This window comes from Gymnodraco acuticeps, unplaced genomic scaffold (assembly GCF_902827175.1).
Source record: "Gymnodraco acuticeps unplaced genomic scaffold, fGymAcu1.1, whole genome shotgun sequence".
NCBI classification, from domain to species: Eukaryota; Metazoa; Chordata; class Actinopteri; order Perciformes; family Bathydraconidae; genus Gymnodraco; species Gymnodraco acuticeps.
In genome coordinates, this window is record NW_022990177.1 from 417,058 (window position 1) to 438,025 (window position 20,968).

The 20,968-nt window shown below is 46.3% G+C and overlaps 1 protein-coding gene across 2 annotated transcripts; it reads left to right on the forward strand.

Annotated features, from left to right (window-relative positions):
• Positions 1–10,691: 10,691 nt before the first annotated feature.
• On the forward strand, positions 10,692–19,928 carry LOC117547195 (zinc finger protein mnm-2-like). 2 transcript variants are annotated; one of them, XM_034217763.1, is made up of 7 exons: positions 10,692–10,851; positions 11,353–11,453; positions 12,314–12,571; positions 14,609–14,669; positions 15,792–16,048; positions 18,646–18,803; positions 18,928–19,928. In XM_034217763.1, exons 1-7 carry the CDS (start codon positions 10,704–10,706, stop codon positions 19,235–19,237), a joined length of 1,293 nt encoding a protein of 430 aa, XP_034073654.1. In that variant the 5' UTR covers positions 10,692–10,703; the 3' UTR covers positions 19,238–19,928. The 2 variants fall into 2 exon arrangements, with proteins under 2 accessions (XP_034073654.1, XP_034073655.1); XM_034217764.1 differs by having other exon boundaries at positions 11,356–11,453.
• The last annotated feature ends 1,040 nt before the right edge of the window (positions 19,929–20,968 follow it).

Genomic DNA, 20,968 nt, shown 5'->3' on the forward strand with positions numbered 1-20,968 from the left:
TCACCGTGTTCCAAAACCCGGAAAGGTCCATCGTAAGGGGGCTGCAGGGGGCCTCTGTGTGCGTCGTGACGAATGAAGACGTGCCCAACCGAGCGTAGCTCCGCGGGAACTTGAGACCCTGGCGCACCGTGCTGAGTAGTCGGGACTGGAGCGAAAGCCTCCGCCGCGTCACGCAGAAAAACTCGCTGGGCCGTGGCAGACCAGGGAGCTGATGCATTTGGGAGGAAATCCCCCGGAACTCTCAGCGGCTGACCGTAGACCATCTCCGCTGTAGAACACTGTAGATCTTCCTTAGGTGCGGTTCTCAGGCCCAGCATCACCCAGGGCAGCTTGTCGACCCAGTTACCGTCCATTGACATCAGGACGGCAGATAGCTTGCACATCTTCCGGCGCAAACTGAAAACTCATCTCTTTCGACTCCACTTCGAGCGTTAGAACTATTAACGAAGCACTTTTATACTAATAAAGGACTGGCTTACCTAAAGCCAGTTGAGTAGCACTTGAAATGTTTGGCTCTATGAAACCTGATGTACTTATATGATTCTGTTTTCTTCAAGGTTGTGTCTTCCTGGTCGAATGTACTTATTGTAAGTCGCTTTGGATAAAAGCGTCAGCTAAATGCAATGTAATGTAATGTAAGGCCGGCCTTGAGGGCCGCCTTCATGGAGCGATGAAAGCGCTCGCAGAGGCCGTTAGCCTGAGAGTGGTAAGCGGTAGTCCTGTGCAGCTTAACCCCCAAACCGCCTGCCACAGTGTTCCAGAGCTCGGACGTGAACTGAGAGCCCCTGTCTGAAGAAATGTCTGACGGGGTGCCAAAACGACACACCCACGTTGCAATGAAGGCCCGGGCAACGTCTGCGGCTGATGTCGAAACGAGCGGAACCGCCTCCGGCCAACGGGTCGTTCTGTCCACCATGGTGAGGAGGTAGGAAAACCCCTGAGAGGAAGGCAACGGACCAACCAGGTCAATGTTGACGTGATCAAACCTCCTCTCAGGCACCAGGAAACGTTCCAACTGGGCCTTCGTGTGGCGGTGCACCTTAGCGCGTTGACAAGCCACGCACTCCCTGGCCCAAGTCCTCACGTCTCTTTTCAGTCCTTGCCAAACGAACTTCGCCGCCACCAAACGTACTGAAGGTTTAACGCCGGATTTGTGACAGGCTGTGCACAGCCTCGAACACAGGACGCCTCCAGCTGGCAGGGACGACAGGCCGCGCCAGGCCCGTAGAGACGTCACACAGGAGAGTAATGCCCGCGTCGCCGAACACCACGTCCTCCAAGCGCAGCCCCGCGCTCTCCACCTTCAGAGCCAGGACGCCGGGATCTGTGACCTGGTCCGCCGCCATGCGAGTATAGTCCAGGCCCAACTGGACGGCACCGATGACGACCCTGGAGAGGCAATCAGCAACCAGGTTCGACTTGCCAGCCACATGCTTAATGTCCGTAGTGAACTCCGATATGTAGGACAGCTGCCGCTGCTGACGTGCCGACCAAGGCTCCGCCACTTTTGACATGGCGAAGGTGAGCGGCTTGTGGTCGACAAACGCCGTAAATTCACGGCCTTCCAGCATGAAACGGAAGTGCCGCACGGCCAAATAAAGTCAGAGGAGCTCCCGGTCAAAGGCGCTGTATTTGCGTTCTCTAGGCGTCAGCTGGCGGCTGAAAAAGCTTGTGCACTGCGCCGACCGCGTAGTCCGACGCGTCCGTGGTGATGGAGATGGGAACCGTAGATGATGGGTGTGCCAGCAAAGCCGCCTGAGCCAACGCGGTCTTGACCTCAGCAAAAGGGCTCGGAGGTGGGACAGGTGCTCCTGCACTGAAACGCTGGCGACGAGTATGTCGTTGAGGTAGACAACACAAACGGCAGGTCCCGCAGCACCGAATCCATCAGGCGCTGGAACGTCTGAGCGGCATTCTTGAGTCCAAAAGGCATCCGCAGGAACTCAAAAAGTCCAAAAGGCGTTATCACTGCTGTCTTGGGAATGCCCAGGGGGTGCATGGGCACCTGGTGGTATCCACGCACCAGGTCCACCTTGGAAAACACCCCCGTACCGGCCAGATGCGCCGAAAAGTCCTGAATGTGCGGCACCGGATCAGGCGTAGTGGCGTTGTTGAGTCGGCGGTAATCCCCGCACGGGCGGAACCCGCCGTTCGGTTTGGGAACGACGTGCAGGGGGGAAGCCCAAGGACTGTCGGAGCGGCGGACAATGCCCAGGCGCTCCATGGTTGCGAACTCCGCCCTCGCTACAGCCAGCTTAGAAGGGTTCAACCGCCGAGCCCTGGCGTAGACAGGAGGCCCATCGGTAGTGACGTGGTGCTCCACGCCATGCTTAGTGGTAAGCGCAGAGAAGGCGGGTAGCGACAGGTCTGGAAACTCGGCCAACAGTCTGAGAAACGTGTCTGCCCCTGACAGCGAGCCTGACAGCCCTGCCAAGTATGCACACGAGGGAAGAAAACGTTAAGGCATCAACCAAACGCCTATTCTTAACGTCCACTAAGAGTCCATGAGCACACAAAAAAATCCGCTCCGAGGAGGGGAAAAGAAATGTCCGCTGTCACGTAATCCCAGCTGAAACGCTGTCCTCCGATGCACAAACACATAGGCCTCACGCCGTACGTGCGAATGGGACCGCCGTTAGCCGTCGTCAATCGCGGTCCGTGCCCCCCACGGGCGACGTCTTCACTCAACGCTGGAACTACGCTCCGTTGAGCGCCCGTGTCACACAGAAACAGGCTCCCCGAAACGCTGTTGCTGACGAAGAGGATCCTGCACGTGCCGCCGACGCTCAGAGCCACTACTGAGCGCCGGCCCCTCCATTTCCCGGGGGTTTGTAGCTGCACGGAGCGATGCATCTCTTCGCCCTTGTCCCGAAATGTGCGTGGTAAACGCACTCTCCGGCGTCTCCACACCGGCTCGCCACAGCCGTGTCCGGCCTCCGCCACGCTTTCTTGACTGCAGGTGGGCCGCTGAGCGTCGCGGCTAACGTCTCTGCACCGGGCTGTTGTGTAGCCAGGAAAAAACGATCCGCTTCCTCAGCCAAAGCACGGGGCTCCGTGACAGGCATGTTGGCCAGCGCCGTCTGTACCCGGGGAGGCAAGTGACGCAGGAAAATCTCCGTGAATAAAATCCGGGGATCTTCCCCCCCTGGCAGATTTAGCATTTTCTCCATTAGCTGGGATGGCTTGCTGTCTCCTAGGCCTTGAATGTCAAGTATCTGGCGGGCCCTCTCCTTAGCAGATAAGCTAAATGTCTTAAGGAGAAGGGCCTTAATCGCCTCATATTTGCCATGATGTGGGGGGGCTGCGATGAATCCCACCAACCTGGACGACGCAGAGCTGCCCAGCGCTGCTACCACATGGTAGTATTTCAGGTCCCCGTCACGGACCTGTCGGCAGGCGAAGTGCGCCTCCACATCGCGTTCAGCCATGCTCGTTAATTTCCCGGAAACTTTCTCGGAAAAGTCAAGGTCACCAGTGTAGTGCCAGGAAAAGGGAGTCGGAGGCGGTGTATTAAGAACAGAGTTCCAATCTTTATTAGCCATTAATAACAGAGAGGTTATCGCATGAACTGCTCTGCTTGACGAGCTAGCAGGAATGGAAGCTAACGCTACCGGTGTTCCCACTAAAGGGTCCGTGTGGCAACACAATACGAGAGGTGAATTATGTCCAATAACGTGTCACCACAATACCCAGTATATTGCCATAAATATGATGATGGATTATCAGTAAAAATGTCTACGTGACACAACGACATTGGATTAACCTTGAGCGGCGTTTTTATTCCGTTGAACACAACTTTTGATCACAAATCAAAAAAGGTAAGACGTAATTATTGTAATATTTTTGGAACCGGATGTTGTTTACTTTCTCTTTTCTGGCTGATAGCTCCAGGAATTCGAGGTCGGACAGTGATGACATTACATGTGTGGAATCTGTGGAGTCTCAGCTTTAAATCGTATATCTTGTTTGTGCAGTTAAGATAGTAATAAGGGCATTTCTACCGTGAGTTCTGTGTAAAAAAGCGTTAGCATTAGTTAGCATGTTTTCGCTCAATGCTAATTCAAAGGCTTGGTATTACTCTTGTGTTTTTTTTAGCTAAAAATTGTTCTTATTGTCAGTTAGCGGAGTTGCTTACCTTTAAAAGGGTATGAAACATTAATAGTTTCATAAATGTTAAGAAGCCCTGAGACATAGTCTCGAAAAAAAACTGTGGGAGGGGTCCACTGGGGGGACCTTCGGGCTAAGGAGGTTAAGTAAATGTGCCTACTTAATATCACAAGTCATAAAAATAAAAAAATTTAAAAAATTTGTTTTTAAATCACACGTTGTGAATATCGTGCACGCGCATATCGCGATTATCGTCACGACACGATACATCGTGCAACCCTATCAGTAATCATACTATAGTTACTAACATTGCGCGAAAAAATGACTAGATTCTCCCTTTGACAGACTAGTAATACGTTATTCAGAAGTTTACAGTAACTTTGGATAATAACACGGCGGGTTTAATGAACCGAGACTCTCTTTTCGGCCCATTCCCAAACCGCCCCCTACACCCTACCCCTCCGTTTGCGCGTTCACACCGAGGGTCCGCCATATTGAGGGCTGTTCCAAAGCAACGAGTGTGGAGCGGTGTGGAGGGGGAGTGGCAGAGGTGGGGACTCGAGTCACATGACTTGTCTCGAGTCAGACTCGAGTCGCATATTTTTTGACTTGAGACTTGCTTGACTAACATTGATAAAAGACTTGACTTGACTTTGACTTGGTATTCATGACTTGAGACTTGACTTAAGCTCGAGACAGATGACTTGAAATTGTTTTAATTAAATATTTGCGTTTGTTTTTGTAATGAGATATTACGTTTGTTTATTTTTTTCGAAACGTGATTGGGTGATTATAGCCCCGTGCGCGCAAACATGGCAACCCACTAGACGGCAGTTAACATGGCGGCGGCTAGCGTTACTCCGAAAATTGTGAAGTTTGGATTCAAAGATTATGTTGTAGATGACGCCAAAAAGAAGAGGACAGCGGTATACAGGGTCTGCAGCACAAAGTGCAGTGACACGACCACCACCACATCTAACTTCATTCGTCACTATAAAAGACCCACAGAGAAAGGTACGTGCATGTGTTGTGTTAGCTTAGCTAGGAAGCTAACGTTAAGTTTAAGCCACGTTAGCCTTGAGACTTGGTTTCAAATCGATTAAGCATTGCATAGAGAAGACAAAACGCCAACGGTAAATTAACATTAGAACCCTGATTAATAGGGTGATACTGACGGGCTGTCGAGAGAGAGAGAGAGAGAGAGAGAGAGAGAGAGAGAGAGAGAGAGAGAGAGAGAGAGAGAGAGAGAGAGAGAGAGAGAGAGAGAGAGAGAGAGAGAGAGAGAGAGAGAGAGAGAGAGAGAGAGAGAGAGTTTATTTCCCCTGTGTTTTATCAGAAGTGACTGTAACATTTTGAATAATGTAGTTCAACTACTTTTAGTAGTTTGTTTAAATATTTTAATTATGTTGTTTTTGTTTGTAGAAGTGCATCATTCCTTGATTTGTTGTAAAATGAATCTGAACTTTTTGATCTCTTATGATGATAAACTGAAGCAATTTCTAAATTAACCCAATTAAGTGAGTTTTAAATCGTCCTACTTAGTTTTTAAGGAAATGATGAAGAGGACAAAATTAAAGGATTTGAAAATGATATCTCTGTAGGTGCTGACGCTGTTGGCGGTTCTAGTGTTAACAGAAATTTAAATTAAATATGTGTAATGGCAAATGCCATATATGATTTTCTTACCTGGAATTCTGCCTTTTTGAACAGACTTTTTGAGCCCTAACTATATTGTCTGCAGTTCTAGGGTTAATATTAATCTAATATGATTGTCATCGGTCTAAATTAGATTTCAAATGAACGTATGTAATGAAGATCATAGTGTGGGTTAAATCCATTTTCTGTCTCTTCTGTTTACTGTCTACAGATATGAAGAGTACATTCAAACCAAAATGCCTGGTGATCCTAGCCAGCCTCCGATCTCCCAATTCATCGAATCAAGGACTGTGCCGCTATACAACTGCAACCACCCCCAGCAGAAAGCCATAACAAACTCAATATTGTCAGACCTCATTATAAATTGCAACATGCCATTGTCCATCATTGGACATCAAAGCTTTCATCACTTTTTGTCACTAGTGGACAACAGGTACTCTCCAGTGAGTCGAAGAACAATTACATCAAAGCTTGACGGTCTGGTGGCAGATAGGCAAATTAAGCTGTAAATGAATTAGAAAAGGCAGATAATGTGTCAGTGACTGTAGACATATGGTCAGACCGTAGGATGAGAGGCTTTCTTGGAGTCACAGCACACGGGATCGACCTTAACAATGACAATCTTCAGATGAGATCCCAGTTGCTTGTGTGCAACCGCTTCAAAGGTTCCCATACAGGGCAAAGAATTTGTGAAGAGTTTGAGCAAATATGTGAACAGTACCAGATCAAGAAAAAAGTTGACCACATCATCCGTGACAACGCTGCTAATATGAAAAAAGCTTTAACTACATGTTTTCCAGGACAGGGAGATGAAGAAGATGACCTTGATGATTCTGACATATGGAATGACCTGACAGTGGAAGAGCAAGAGAGGGTTGAACATTCTTTGAGCGCAAAAACCCAGACAAGACTTCAATGTTTTGCACACACTCTTCAACTGGTTATAGGAGATGGCCTTAAAGAGACACAATTAATCAATGCAGCTCTCGCCAAAGCTTCCAGGTTGAGCTCTTTGCTCCATACAAGCACCACCTTCAAGGAGACATTTGAGAAGGAGTTTGGGCAGCGTGGAATCCCTGCCTCTGTTACCACACGCTGGAATTCTACAATGAGGCAACTGAAATCAGTGCTCAACTGTGACCACCTGAGACTGTCTACAGTTCTTGAAGATGGGGGACACAAAGAGACAGTATTCACAGCTAGAGAGTGGAATCAGATTGGGGAACTAGTGGATGTTCTTCAGCCTTTTGGGGAAGCCACAGACCTCACACAAGGAGAAAAAAGTGTGACCATAAGTGCTGTGGTACCCTCTATCCTTTCTCTTAATCACCACCTGGAAAATCAAAAAGAGAAAGTGCGCTACTTGGGTGGCTTGATCCGTGGGCTGCAAGGATCACTCCAAAGAAGATTCAGAGGGATCTTTGTCAATGTGAGGATGGCAGATGAAGAGAGTGATGGTGCAACCTTACCCTTCTCTGACCCTATATTCCTAAAAGCTGCTCTGCTGGATCCCTCATTTGGCACCATGTGGTTGACCCATGATGTCACTGAAAACATCAAGGAGGCTGTGTCTATGATGATAAAAAGTATGTTATATTTTTCGTGGTAATCTAACTTAATATCACACCATAGATGAGATGAGTTATAAAATAAATTGACAGATTGCCAGGACATAGTTTCTTATGATAACCCACGTATGTGTTATGATTGTTGGTATGCAGTATTCAACCCCTGAATCCATTTTGTGACTACCTTTTTTTGCTTGTGTTTATCAGACTGGATTCTCAAAGAGGTGACCAAGACCACCAAGACCACCCCGACCACCGATGAGCAGGACCAAATGACAATGGCAGAGCCAGACAGCCAGCCTGGGCTGTTCTCAGCATACCGCAAAAAACAGAAGAAAGACTCAAGTTCCAGTCTCCAAATTCAGCTGAACCACTATTTGGACATTTGTGATGGACAAAGCTGCCTTCAGGTTTGGGCCATGAACAGGCACACCCTCCCCTCTTTGTTCAAGGTGGCGGTTAAAGTTATGGCAGTCCCTGCATCAAGTGCACCTGTTGAACGTGTGTTCAGCCATGGCGGGGTGATAATGCGACCCCATCGCTCACAATTGAGTGACAAAGTGCTAACCGATTTAATGTTTTGCAAATGCAATGCAGCATTGTAATTGGCTATTCACCTTGTGTTTCTAGGCAGCAACATCGTTACCAGCTTGCTGCTTGTGAAATTCCACCTGGTTTGGTTCAGGAATATTCACACTAGCTAGTATGTTTGCCACAAAGTCAAAGAGACATCCATGTTCCATAAACGTCAGGCATGCTTGAAAACCGTTATACTTGAATAGTTTGAATACGTTTCCATGGCTTGATGTAATGTTTAGTTATGTAAGTATTTAGTGGCATACTACAATAATAATACTTGAATAGTTTGAATAACCTTTCATGGTTTTGATTACAAGTAGTTCCAGCTGATAAACTGCGATGTTAACAACCTCATGATGACCTCATATGTTTTAACTTAGGATCAATCCTGTGTTTAGTCTAGAAAAAGGTTTAAAACTAAAAGAGCTTTGAAACACAATGAAAGATGTTTGGAGTTTTATTTGAGTTATTCATTTACATTTTTAGTCCAAGAGATGCTGATTTGAAACCGTTGTTATACAGTAACGGCACTTCCTGTTTCTGCCGGAGAGAGTGGAGGCCGTCCCAAAGCCTGCTGCTGTGTTTACTCCCTCCATCTGAGTGAAATAAGACCCCACGGTTTGGTGATTGATAGGTGTGTGGGCTGTCTTTCATTTTGACACACAGAACAATGGGGGCTATCCACCCTTATCCACCATGTAAAGTCATTCACAGCCTCTTCCCTCTCCCCTCTGTGAGGAGAGAAGGTTCAGCTTTCAGAACAAAGTAACACAAAACTAAAATGGCATTCATTTTTTTAAATGTGTAGTTATATATGTATTTATTTTTCTTCTCAAGAGAGTACCAGAATGTGTATTTTATGTTAGTATTTAAAAAAAATCTCCTGGGGGGATTCAAAGGGGTTGGGTTTTCAGCATGTCAACTCTTTCACCTGTGGGGAAATTGCAGGATTGGCTCCAGGTCGCCCTTTTTATTTACTACAACACAAATGTGCCTTTTTATTTGATACAGTTCAATTTCGATTGAGACAGGGAAATAATCTAAACCTCACGCGTGGCGTTTCATTGTCAAGGGGAGCGATATAGCGTGTATGTAATTACATTGCAAATACTGACTTGAGCCCCACCACTGCATGGGTTAGCCCTACCATAGATTACCCAACACAAATACTCTGGCGCCGCCACTGTTTGAGGGTGAGTTTGATGAAGGCCGTTTCCTCCCAGTGGGCCAGGTAAATATCTGCATATGCTGCAGCATACTTGCGGCTCATAGCACAACCGCACAGCTGGAGGTACTGGTATACTGTTGAAAACAAAATCATTCCGGGTGAGGTGGAGGTGGAGTAACTGGAGGATGTGACTGTCGGGTCTGGCTGGGTTTGGGTATTTATTGAAGGTGTGTTGAAGGGCAGAGAGGCCAAGTGGAGTTTCTATATTGGTGTATAAGGAGTCTATATCTAAAGAAGAAAGAAGGGTGTGACTGGGAATGGGGAGGTTTTTTATTTTATTAACAAGATGATAGGTGTCCTGGATGTAGCTGGGGTGGACTTTGGAGAGGGGATTTATGAAGTGATCTATGTATTCTGTGATGTTGTAGGTTTCAGCAGTCAATGACGATGGGGCGGCCGACCGGAACCACAGAGGGGACCGTCCACGTCTCCACAGGCTTGTGGATCTTGGGGAGCAGGTAGAAGAGGCGGGGCCTGGGCTCCTCCGGACCATCCAGATATTGTTTTAGTTTTTTGTTGATGGATTTGTTTCTGTATAGTGTTTCTGTAATGTTCCTAACTAGTGTTTGTGTTATTAATTGTAGTGAGTGTGTCAGTGGTCTGTAAGTATGTTATGTAATTGTCTATGTGCTTCTAATCTGTAATTGTCCCTGTCCTGTATGACTATTTGTCCCCCCTTGTCTTCTGGTTCAATGACTATGTGTTGGCTGTTACCTAATGTTTTACTAATATTTCTATGTCCTGAGACACTTCACCCCAAATTGCTCCTGTGGGGATTGCCCACAGTATTGAATCATTTAATGTCAGACCTTTATGTATCCAGATTGTCCCTTGAGGTCATAGATCTCTTTTTCAAGACCTGCAGGGATACCTGGAGTATAGTCGCTTTGGATAAAAGCGTCTAACAAGTGACATGTAATGCAATAACCGTAACCATCTCCAGGCCTATACACACTTTGAATGCACTTTAAAAATTCAATATTTTTAACTATTTATTTCCACCGTATGATTGTTTATGTTGTCTGTCCTACTGCCATGTTTTTAATGTTACGTATGTCTAGTTGTTGCACACTGGGACAGAGTCTGAATCTCGTTGTACTTTTTGTATAATGACAATAAAAAACTTTAAATTAACTTTTAACTTATTTATTATTTGTATTCATTATTATTATTGTTGTTTTTATTACTTTTATGGATACACAATTCTAGTCAATTGTCTTACTATTTTTATAATGATCTTCTTTGTTATTTATTATTATTTACTTTAGTCCTCCCTCCAACACAGTAGGTGGCGCTAATGCACCTTTAATGTTATTTAGCAGTCTGCAAAGTATTCCCTTTTTAATACTTTAAAAAAATGTATAATAATAATGTATATTTATTATTATTGTTATTATTATTGTTGGATAATTCTGGGCCTATTTCCATATTTTTCTATAATTTTCCTCCTTTTTTAATTCTTATTATTATATTAATCGCAGTCCTCCCTCCAGCACAGGAGGTGGCAGTAATAGCCCTTCAATGTTAGTGAGCTCTCTGCCATTGAACCAAAGCAGAAGTCCGGTATGTTATTCCGGAAAACGCTCGTGAGCAGAAACACAATTTGTATTCTCGTTTTGTTTTTGTTGCTTCGCAGATTGGAGCCTCCAGAGCGGTTTACTCTCCGGGAGTTTATTACATGTGACGAGATCACGCGATCAGGAAGCAAAGAAGGTAACTATATTCGATGTACATGACATTAGAAAGCACAGAGATGACTACTGTAGCAGCATAACAATACATGTATAAATGCATATGGATATATTACAGGTAAACGTATTGAATGCATTTTCGTTATGGTTTATATCTACTTTAATTCTTCTAAATATATTTATCTTTGAATACAGCACACCTGATTTATTAAACAATATAATATAATGTATTGATATCCTAGTTTCTTCTTTTCTAAGGTGACATACACTTATATAACTATTGTTATTTATTGTCTCTTGTTTTTATTTGCTTTGCATTTGATATCGAGGTACTCCAAAAGTAACAGAAAGTGAGATGAAGTTACTGACAGGTATAGTTGTAGTAACGGATTACATTCCTAAAGTCTATCAGGTGCTCACAGACGCTTTACAGAAGGTAGAACATGAGATAAACCGCCACTGCTATTGTGGATCTGTATCCTTGCTGCTGAGGTTAATGTGTTTCTTTGCACCTGATACAAAGCAGGGCAGCAGAGCTCTGGTTGGATGGCGTCTCTCCGCGGCGTGGCTCTCCAAGAGCAGATCTCCATCATCCTGGGCGCTCTGACCACCGCCGCCGTGCAGGTAGGTGACCAGGGGTCCCACGTGTCCCCACAACGTCCCCCATTAGGGTGACCAGGGGTCCCACGTGTCCCCACAACGTCCCCCATTAGGGTGACCAGGGGTCCCACGTGTCCCCACAACGTCCCCCATTAGGGTGACCAGGGGGTCCCACGTGTCCCCACAACGTCCCCCATTAGGGTGACCAGGGGTCCCACGTGTCCCCACAACGTCCCCCATGAGGGTGACCAGGGGTCCCACGTGTCCCCACAACGTCCCCCATTAGGGTGACCAGGGGTCCCACCGTGTCCCCACAACGTCCCCCATTAGGGTGACCAGGGGTCCCACGTGTCCCCACAACGTCCCCCATTAGGGTGACCAGGGGTCCCACCGTGTCCCCACAACGTCCCCCATTAGAGTGACCAGGGGTCCCACCGTGTCCCCACAACGTCCCCCATTAGAGTGACCAGGGGTCCCACAACGTCCCCACAACGTCCCCCATTAGAGTGACCAGGGGTCCCACAATGTCCCCCATTAGGGTGACCAGGGGTCCCACAACGTCCCCCATTAGGGTGACCAGGGGTCCCACAACGTCCCCCATGAGGGTGACCAGGGGTCCCACAACGTCCCCCATTAGGGTGACCAGGGGTCCCACCGTGTGCCCATAATGTCCCCCATTAGCTGTGTCGGATGTCAATCAACCAACAAAGTCTATAAATGTATTTACTAATTTATAAGCTAATAGTATCAATAGAAATGTTTATTTTTAAAACGTATCTTATCGCTGCAGTAACTTATCCCACATTGTCCCACTCTTTTGTGTCCCTCTCTTTTGTGTCCCTCTTTGTCCCCCATGTCTCTTGTTGGCCCCTGGTCACCTGCAGGAGATCTGTGAGCTGGTGGCGGAGGGATACCAGGCTCTGCAGACGGAGATCCAGCGCAAACACAAGGAGAACCAGGACCTGAAGAAGAAGCTGATCCTCATCGAGTCCATCGTGGTGCGGGGGGTGAGAGCGGGGATCGAACCGGCAACTGAGGGGAGAGCGGGGATCGAACCGACAACTGAGGACGCACAGCAACCGGAGAATGACCGGGGACACACAACAGCTGCTGGAGGAGGAGGAGCGGTGCTGAGGGAGGAGGTAAACACAAAGACTGGGATCTACTTTTCCCCCGAACTATTTGGGGAAATCCCTCTGGAGCAGAGCTGTCAAACTCAATTTCGTCGCGGAGCACCTGGTGTAATTATATAAAATAATGTATTATATTACATTATTGCCTCTGCGTTGGATTATTATCGGATAGGGTAATAACTTCATAATTAACTACGTGTGAAAGCAGAAGTCTGTCTCAAAATGAGATGCATTGTGGGACATGTAGTTCATGGACAACGTGCTTCTGTTAAGTGGCCTGTAACCGTATAATAAACGTATTATATTCTTTGAAAGCTCTTGCGGGGCTGCATGAAATGAAGTCGCGTGCCGGATTTGGCCCGTAGGCCTTGAGTTTGACCCTCCTGGGATTTTAGCCTCTGCAGACCATTTACATGCACTAAAACCTATAGAAAACACTACAGGAAAGGGACAAGTACAAAAAGGAAAATAGGGCCTCTTTAAGTAAATAACAAGCATTACATCTGCAAGTAAACCATCACTGAATTGAATAATAGCAGCCTGTTTTTCCTCCACACTTTTAACTTCCGCTTTAATGATGATATGTTGGATTTTTCAAGAACAAAGCGGTCACTGCATCCTTTTAAATATCCTTACTATGCCTTAAGATCCACCTTAATGCACTGAGAGCAGCTGACAGCATGTTAATCATCTCCTTATCTGAAGCTGATCTCAAGATAAAACATTTCATTTATTTCTTCATCCCAGTCTCGTTGCCTTGGGCTGAAACTCAGGTTTTTATGATAAGATGTTTTTTGATTTTAATTCTAGATAGTGTGATAATTAAACGGAGATTTTGAGATAATGGGATAAAAAAAAAAAAGCTTCCATTAAAATGAAAATGAAATTAACCTTGAAGAAGAATCAGCCAATCAGGACTCAGGAAACATTTTATCTTGATTAGTTTTGGGTTTAATTTGATAAAGCAAATTCTTCTGCGATTCATTTGAAATGGATTGGTATTTACGTACGTTTTTTAAGGTTAGGGTTCTAAAACGTTTTATCTACTTAATTAATATTGAAATCTCTTAAAGGGGACCTATCATGCAAAATGCACTTGTTGATGTCTTTTCTACATCAACACGTGTCCCCGGTGTGTCGGGGAACTCACGCAGCGTCAGGAAATAAACCCTCTCTCTTTTCCTCCGTACCCAAAGCTCTTAAAAAAAGGGGGGGAACAACGAGCGGATACAGATTTGCGTCCGATATGACGTCAAATCGGCGGTGGACCCACGGCACTATCAGAAACAATGCCTGACGTGTTTTGGACGTGATCTCGTCTTTGTTTACATTAGCATCGCTAACACTCAGAGCTAACCTGTACTGGAGAGCACATGTGTTTAAAAAGCAGGAAATAAAAAAGGAACTCACCTTGTGATAAACCTGCAAAAGCATTTGAGCTCCATACTGTTTCAGAGATAATCCTTGATGTGGTTTAGAACAGGATGGCGTTTTATCACAGCAGAATTTAACTTTATCTCCGGAAGAATTCTGATCAGGCATTAGCTCCGCCTCCTCTTTTTTTTTAAGCTAAGGACCCAAAATCCTTGTTTCTCTAACAGCTGTAATAGAGGGGTTTGAGGCATGGCTACAACGAGGGAACTGTTTGGTATTTGAAGCAAAAAACTTCACAGACATGTTTTTTATTTATTTTTATATATCTGAGACCCATAATATATGTCTTAAAATAGCACGATAGGTGACCTTTAAATCCCTTTTTAAATCTTTCAAATTCTAATATTCCTTTATATATTTATATATTGTATTTTTGGGGGGATTTAAGGTATAATTTGTTCTGATGTTCCATTATAAAATACAAAATAAATTGGTCTTTTAATTAATGCATTTTTTACAATCATTTTCCAAATACACCTTGAATTGAGGTCACACAAATTACAGTAGGAATTTGGTATTAAATTGTATTTCTGGTGGAATTAAAGATGTTTTAAGTCTTACACACTTTAAGCTGTAACTGTGATTATATCTGCTTTCGTTTATTCTTTCCAGCTTCCCGACGTGGTGTTGATCAAAGACGAAGACTCGGACAGTAACCACAGCTCAGAGGAAGGTGAGGGGAAACCACCCAGTATTTTGTTCTTTTTTCTGTAAACTTAATTAACAAATGGTTAAAAAACGACGCCACCATATTTGAATATTTTATTTGCGTCACTTGAGACAACTCTTAAAATGACGAAACTTAAATTATTTCAAAAACAAAGCTTTGAGGTTAACAACAATCATTTTAAGTGTCGCAAACTTGATAAACTATCACGTGTGTCTCATCTCTGCAGAAAGAAGGTTTACAGACAGTTTCTGAGAAGAACAGGAAATATATTCAGTGTTTTATATATTTCTCTTACGCAGCGTCCACACGGCAGCGTGCGTTGAAGCTTGCCGGCGGGCGTGTCTGAAAATCGGCCAACAACCAATCACATGACTCTCCCGCCCCGGACACACAAGCACGCGGTTTGATTGGCTAGAGCTTATACTGGCATATGATTTGATTGGCTGACGCTTCCGCCGAAGCTTGAAAACTTTTCTCAACTTTTGAAGCGAGCAACGCGAAGCGACGGAACCACAATGCAGGTCGGCAAAGCCTGACGTCCCCCCATTCAAAGTGAATGGGAAGAAGCGTTGAAGCTTCAACGCACGCCGCCGTGTGGACGGGCCGTTACACTCATACCGAAAATGTTAAAGTGATGCCGGAAAACAATATTTCTGTTCGTCAAAAACGGTATAATTTCTCCAGAAATATGAGCATCAGAGAGGGCTTTGTTTTTACGGAGAATAATTATGGGATGGATGTCCGGTGGGTCTGACTCTGTCCTTTTTGTTCTATAGAGGAAGTAAAAAAAACGTGATTCTGGATTTATTTGTGTTTTATATATAATTTAGAATCAGTAATATTTTTGTTTATCAATTTGACACAGCTTCATTTTGTATTGTATAATAATTATCATGTTAAATGTCATTATTATCTTTTTGTATTATTGTTTTACACATTCGAAATAAATCCAATCAAATGTGTTGTTTGAGGTGACTCAGCAGCTTTAAGAAATGAAGACACTTCGCTCTAATGCATTATTTTCACCACCGGAAAGTGGGCGGGACTTAATTGTGTCCGGAAGTGACGTTAGCGCCCTCATACTTTATTCTCCCTCTCAGTGATGCGTTTTGTATTTCTTTGCAGATGATAAGACGTCTTCCTCCAGAGATCTCGTCAGCCGGAGCGTGAAGAGACTCTGGCCCGGAGGCGAGGACGCCGACAGGAAGTCCTCCTCGGAGCCGCCGAAACCAGCGAAGAAGAACTTCCCAGTGTATTTGGTGGATTCTCTGGAGGCCGGAGAGTCGCTGGGATCCTTCTCCTCTCACACGGACCCGAACAGACCCTCGTTCTTCAGCCTGACAGAGTCTCCCTCCAGCAGCCCCAGAACTACACTTCAGATGGTGAAACTCTAGTTATTTTTAAATTACATTACATCACATGTCACTTGTTAGACGCTTTTATCCAAAGCGACTTACATACTCAATACTGTGGATAATCCCCACAGGAGCAATTTTGGAGAAGTGTCTCAGGGACACAACGACATGCTGACTGCAGTGGGGTTTGAACCTGAGACCCCCTGATCCCAACACCAACGCACTACTCCACTGCGCCACACGTCCACTAGTCCACTGCTCCACTAGTCCACTGCTCCACTAGCCCACTGCGCCACAGCCTCCCTCCCTTATTTCAAAATAAAAGCTTTGAGGTTAGGTTCAGGCCCAATTCCAAACCGCCTTCTACACACTACCCCTCCGTTTGCTCATTCATCCACTGCTCCACTAGTCCACTGCTCCACTGCGCCACTAGCCCACTGCTCCACTACTCCACTGCCCCACTAGTCCACTAGTCCACTGCTCCACTAGTCCACTAGTCCACTGCTCCACTAGCCCACTGTGCCACTAGCCCACTGCTCCACTGCGCCACTAGCCCACTGCTCCACTACTCCACTGCTCCACTAGTCCACTAGTCCACTGCTCCACTAGTCCACTGCTCCACTAGCCCACTGTGCCACTAGCCCACTGCTCCACTAGCCCACTGCTCCACTAGCCCACTAGTCCACTAGTCCACTAGTCCACTGCTCCACTAGTCCACTGCGCCACTAGCCCACTGCTCCACTACTCCACTGCTCCACTAGTCCACTAGTCCACTGCTCCACTAGTCCACTAGTCCACTGCTCCACTGCACCACTAGCCCACTGCTCGACTAGTCCACTGCTCCACTAGTCCACTGCTCCACTAGTCCACTGTGCCACTAGTCCACTGCTCCACTAGTCCACTGCACCACTAGCCCACTGCGCCACTAGTCCACTGCTCCACTAGTCCACTGCGCCACTAGTCCACTGCTCCACTGCTCCACTGCACCACTGTGCCACTAGTCCACTAGCCCACTGCTCCACTAGCCCACTGCGCCACTAGTCCACTGCGCCACTAGCCCACTGCGCCACTAGCCCACTGCTCCACTAGCCCACTGCTCCACTAGTCCACTGCTCCACTAGTCCACTGCGCCACTAGCCCACTGCTCCACTAGCCCACTGCGCCACTAGCCCACTGCTCCACTAGCCCACTGCTCCACTAGTCCACTGCTCCACTAGCCCACTGCTCCACTAGCCCACTGCGCCACTAGCCCACTGCTCCACTAGCCCACTGCTCCACTAGTCCACTGCTCCACTAGCCCACTGTGCCACTAGCCCACTGCTCCACTAGCCCACTGCTCCACTAGCCCACTGCGCCACTAGCCCACTGCTCCACTAGCCCACTGCTCCACTAGTCCACTGCTCCACTAGCCCACTGTGCCACTAGCCCACTGCTCCACTAGTCCACTGCGCCACTAGCCCACTGCTCCACTAGCCCACTGTGCCACTAGCCCACTGCTCCACTAGTCCACTGCTCCACTAGCCCACTGCGCCACTAGTCCACTGCGCCACTAGCCCACTGCGCCACTAGCCCACTGCTCCACTAGCCCACTGCTCCACTAGTCCACTGCTCCACTAGCCCACTGCTCCACTAGCCCACTGCGCCACTAGCCCACTGCTCCACTAGCCCACTGCTCCACTAGTCCACTGCTCCACTAGCCCACTGCTCCACTAGCCCACTGCTCCACTAGCCCACTGTGCCACTAGCCCACTGCTCCACTAGTCCACTGCTCCACTAGCCCACTGCGCCACTAGCCCACTGCTCCACTAGCCCACTGCTCCACTAGCCCACTGCTCCACTAGCCCACTGCTCCACTAGTCCACTGCGCCACTAGCCCACTGCGCCACTAGCCCACTGCTCCACTAGTCCACTGCGCCACTAGCCCACTGCTCCACTAGTCCACTGCTCCACTAGTCCACTGCTCCACTAGTCCACTGCTCCACTAGTCCACAGCACCACAGCCTCCCTCCCTTATTTCAAAATAAAAGCTTTGAGGTTAGGTTCAGGCCCAATTCCAAACCGCCCCCTACACACTACCCCTCCGTTTGCTCGTTCACAAATAGTTCCTGCAAACATTAAGTGATAAACTTCACAACAAGAGACACATTTAATATCGTCGTACAGATGTTAACAACTTCATGCTACCTGTGTATATCTACAGGCTGTTGTAAAAACCAAGCAGCTTACAAACATCATATTTTAAAACAAAAAGTGTTTTACAAAAAGAAACACCGTTAGAGATTTTTAAAAATATATATTTTTAATCCAAGAGAAGCTGATTTGAAACCGTTGCTACGAAGATTCACGGCATTTCCTGTGTCAGCTGGAGAGAGGGGAGTTCGTCCCAAAGCCTCGTGCTGTTTTCACACCCCCATCTGGTTAGAGTGAGACTACAGACGGAGTTCACTCCATCACTGAGGGGGAGTGGGTAGGGTGTGGTTTGGAATTGGGCCCTAGTTTGTACTAAAGCCCTCTTTGTTTTAGCCTGCTGAACTCCTACCGTTACTCACTACAGCTTCTGTACTCCCGCTCTGAAAGAACAGGAAATCTTCACACCTTGTTGATGCTTTTTGTGTTTCGTGCAGACGGACTCTCCTTCCAGCCCCAGAACGCTGCCGCCCTTCCCTCAGTTTCATCAGAGCGGGAACCTGGAAGACGGCGACGCCTTCGGGCTGAAGATGGTCAGCGTCAGCGGCTCGTATTCGAACGAGAGCAGCGGCTCTGCGTTTGATTACGAGATGAGGTGGGAAGAAGTAGAGTACAAATACTTGGTTACCGTACTTAAGTACATGTTTCTGCTATCTGTACTTCTACTTGAGTAAAGGGTGTGTGTACCTCTCTGATTTTGATATGATCTTCTCCTCCAGGGACCAGTTTAGCGGCGCTGAGGGAGGGAAGCGTCTGTTTTGCCCCGTGTGTTCGAAGACTTACGCCACCTCTCAGAACCTGGAGGTGCACATGAGGATCCACACCGGTGAGAGGCCCTTCAGGTGTGCACATTGCGGGAAGAAGTTCACGCAGTCGGCGCACCTGAAGGCTCACGAGCACGTGCACAGCGGGGAGCGCCCGTACACGTGCACGCTCTGCCCGCGCAGCTTCATCGTCAAATACAGCCTGAAGCTGCACATGGACCGCTACCACGCCTCTGGAGGCGAACAAAATGTAATGTTGACATAATGTGTAAACAAGAGAATACGTTTTTACCTACAAATGTACTTAAGTACAGTAACGGAAGTATTTGTACTTCACTACTTCCCACCTCTGGTTTTCAAATGCTTCCTGTTTTCCACCACCAGGATTCAAGGCTTTTAATGGCATGTGTTCAGAGCTACAGTGTAGCTGAGGTCACAGGCTCCTCCAGCAGAGCAACACAATAACACAGATACAATAGTGCAGGTTAATACAAATAGAATATAAATAGTGCCATAAGAGTCTATAAGTGATTGGAATATGATATATTAGATAAATAATGTGTAAGTTGCAAACAGATGAATGTTATGGATGTTCTTAAAAAGGTGCAGGTGTTGAACCGCCTCATGGCCTGAGGGATGAAACTGACCCTGAGTCTGGAGGTTTTAGACCAGATGCTGCAGGTGAATGATGTGTGTGATGGAAACCTCTGAAGCAATGGAGACGAAACTCAGAGAGCTGGAACTTTGATGGCAAACACTGACGGTTTATTTGGAGCTTTGGCAAAACATGAGCTGAGCCACGAGGTGACATTACATTACATGTTAGTCGCTTTTATCCAAAGCAACTCACATACTCAATACTGCGGGCAATCCCCACAGGAGCACTTTGGGGTGAAGAGTCTCAGGGACACAACGACATGCTGACTGCAGTGGGGTTTGAACCTGTGACCCCCTGATTCAAAGTTCAGCGCACTACTGAGCCACAGCCTCCCGACTGTGACGCTGCTCTGTGTGTGTGTGTGTGTGTGTGTGTGTGTGTGTGTGTGTGTGTGTGTGTGTGTGTGTGTGTGTCCTAGCATCACTATACTTGTGGGGAACTAAATCTGTTTACACAGTCACGTGTGGGGACTCGCCTCCCTTATGGGGACAAATTGGAGGTCCCCATAAGGGGAGTCATTAATTTTAGGGTGAAGACTTGGTTAGGGTAAGGATTAGGGTTATGGATGTGTTGGTTATGGTTAAGGTTAGGATAAGTCTCCAGGAAATGCATGTAAGTAAATGTAATGTGTGTGTGTGTGTGTGTGTGTGTGTGTGTGTGTGTGTGTGTGTGTGTGTGTGTGTGTGTGTGTGTGTGTGTGTGTGTGTGTGTGTGTGTGTGTGGTGTGTGTGTGTGTGTGTGTGTGTGTGTGTGTGTGTGTGTGTGTGTGTGTGTGTGTGTGTGTGTGTGTGTGTGTGTGTGTGTGTGACCAAGGACTTTGCTGCAGAAATGGACTGTTTGAAATATATCTATTAATCAGTTAATTTAGAAAAAAAATTATACCATCTTTGGAAAAATATTGATCCGATGTTTAAATTGTTGTGAAAAACTTAATTACAGTTATTGTGTTTTTCTTTGTTTATAAAACTCTTCCTACAGTTTTGTATGTTATTACTTTTTGTATTTTGCAGATCTTTTAACACATGATATATATTTTTTAAGTTATCTTAAACCTACATGTGTTGCTCTCCTGACGACTGAAGCTTTTTTGGGAATGTTTTCTTCCAAAAGAGGATTTATTTGTACTTGTAAGAAATCACTAATTGACCTGTCACCTCTGCAAAAGGTGTTTTAAAGAATCCTGAATAAATATGATCGTGTTTTGAAATTCACATTTCACCTCTTCTGTCTTAAAGGTGATGATTGAACAGAAGTGTTTCATTTTGTGCTGCTGGCAGTGTGTTAAATAGCAATATCATTTAATAGTGTGTGGTTCTGTATTTTAGTTTTTGGATTAGC

Excerpts from the sequence above, each read along its gene's own strand:
- LOC117547195 (XM_034217763.1), top strand. The coding sequence starts at position 10,704 with ATGTTATTCCGGAAAACGCTCGTGAGCAGAAACACAATTTGTATTCTC. Across the intron at positions 16,049-18,645 it reads CCAGAACTACACTTCAGATG|ACGGACTCTCCTTCCAGCCC; the intron begins GTGAAACTCTAG and ends TGTTTCGTGCAG. Across the intron at positions 18,804-18,927 it reads GCGTTTGATTACGAGATGAG|GGACCAGTTTAGCGGCGCTG; the intron begins GTGGGAAGAAGT and ends CTTCTCCTCCAG.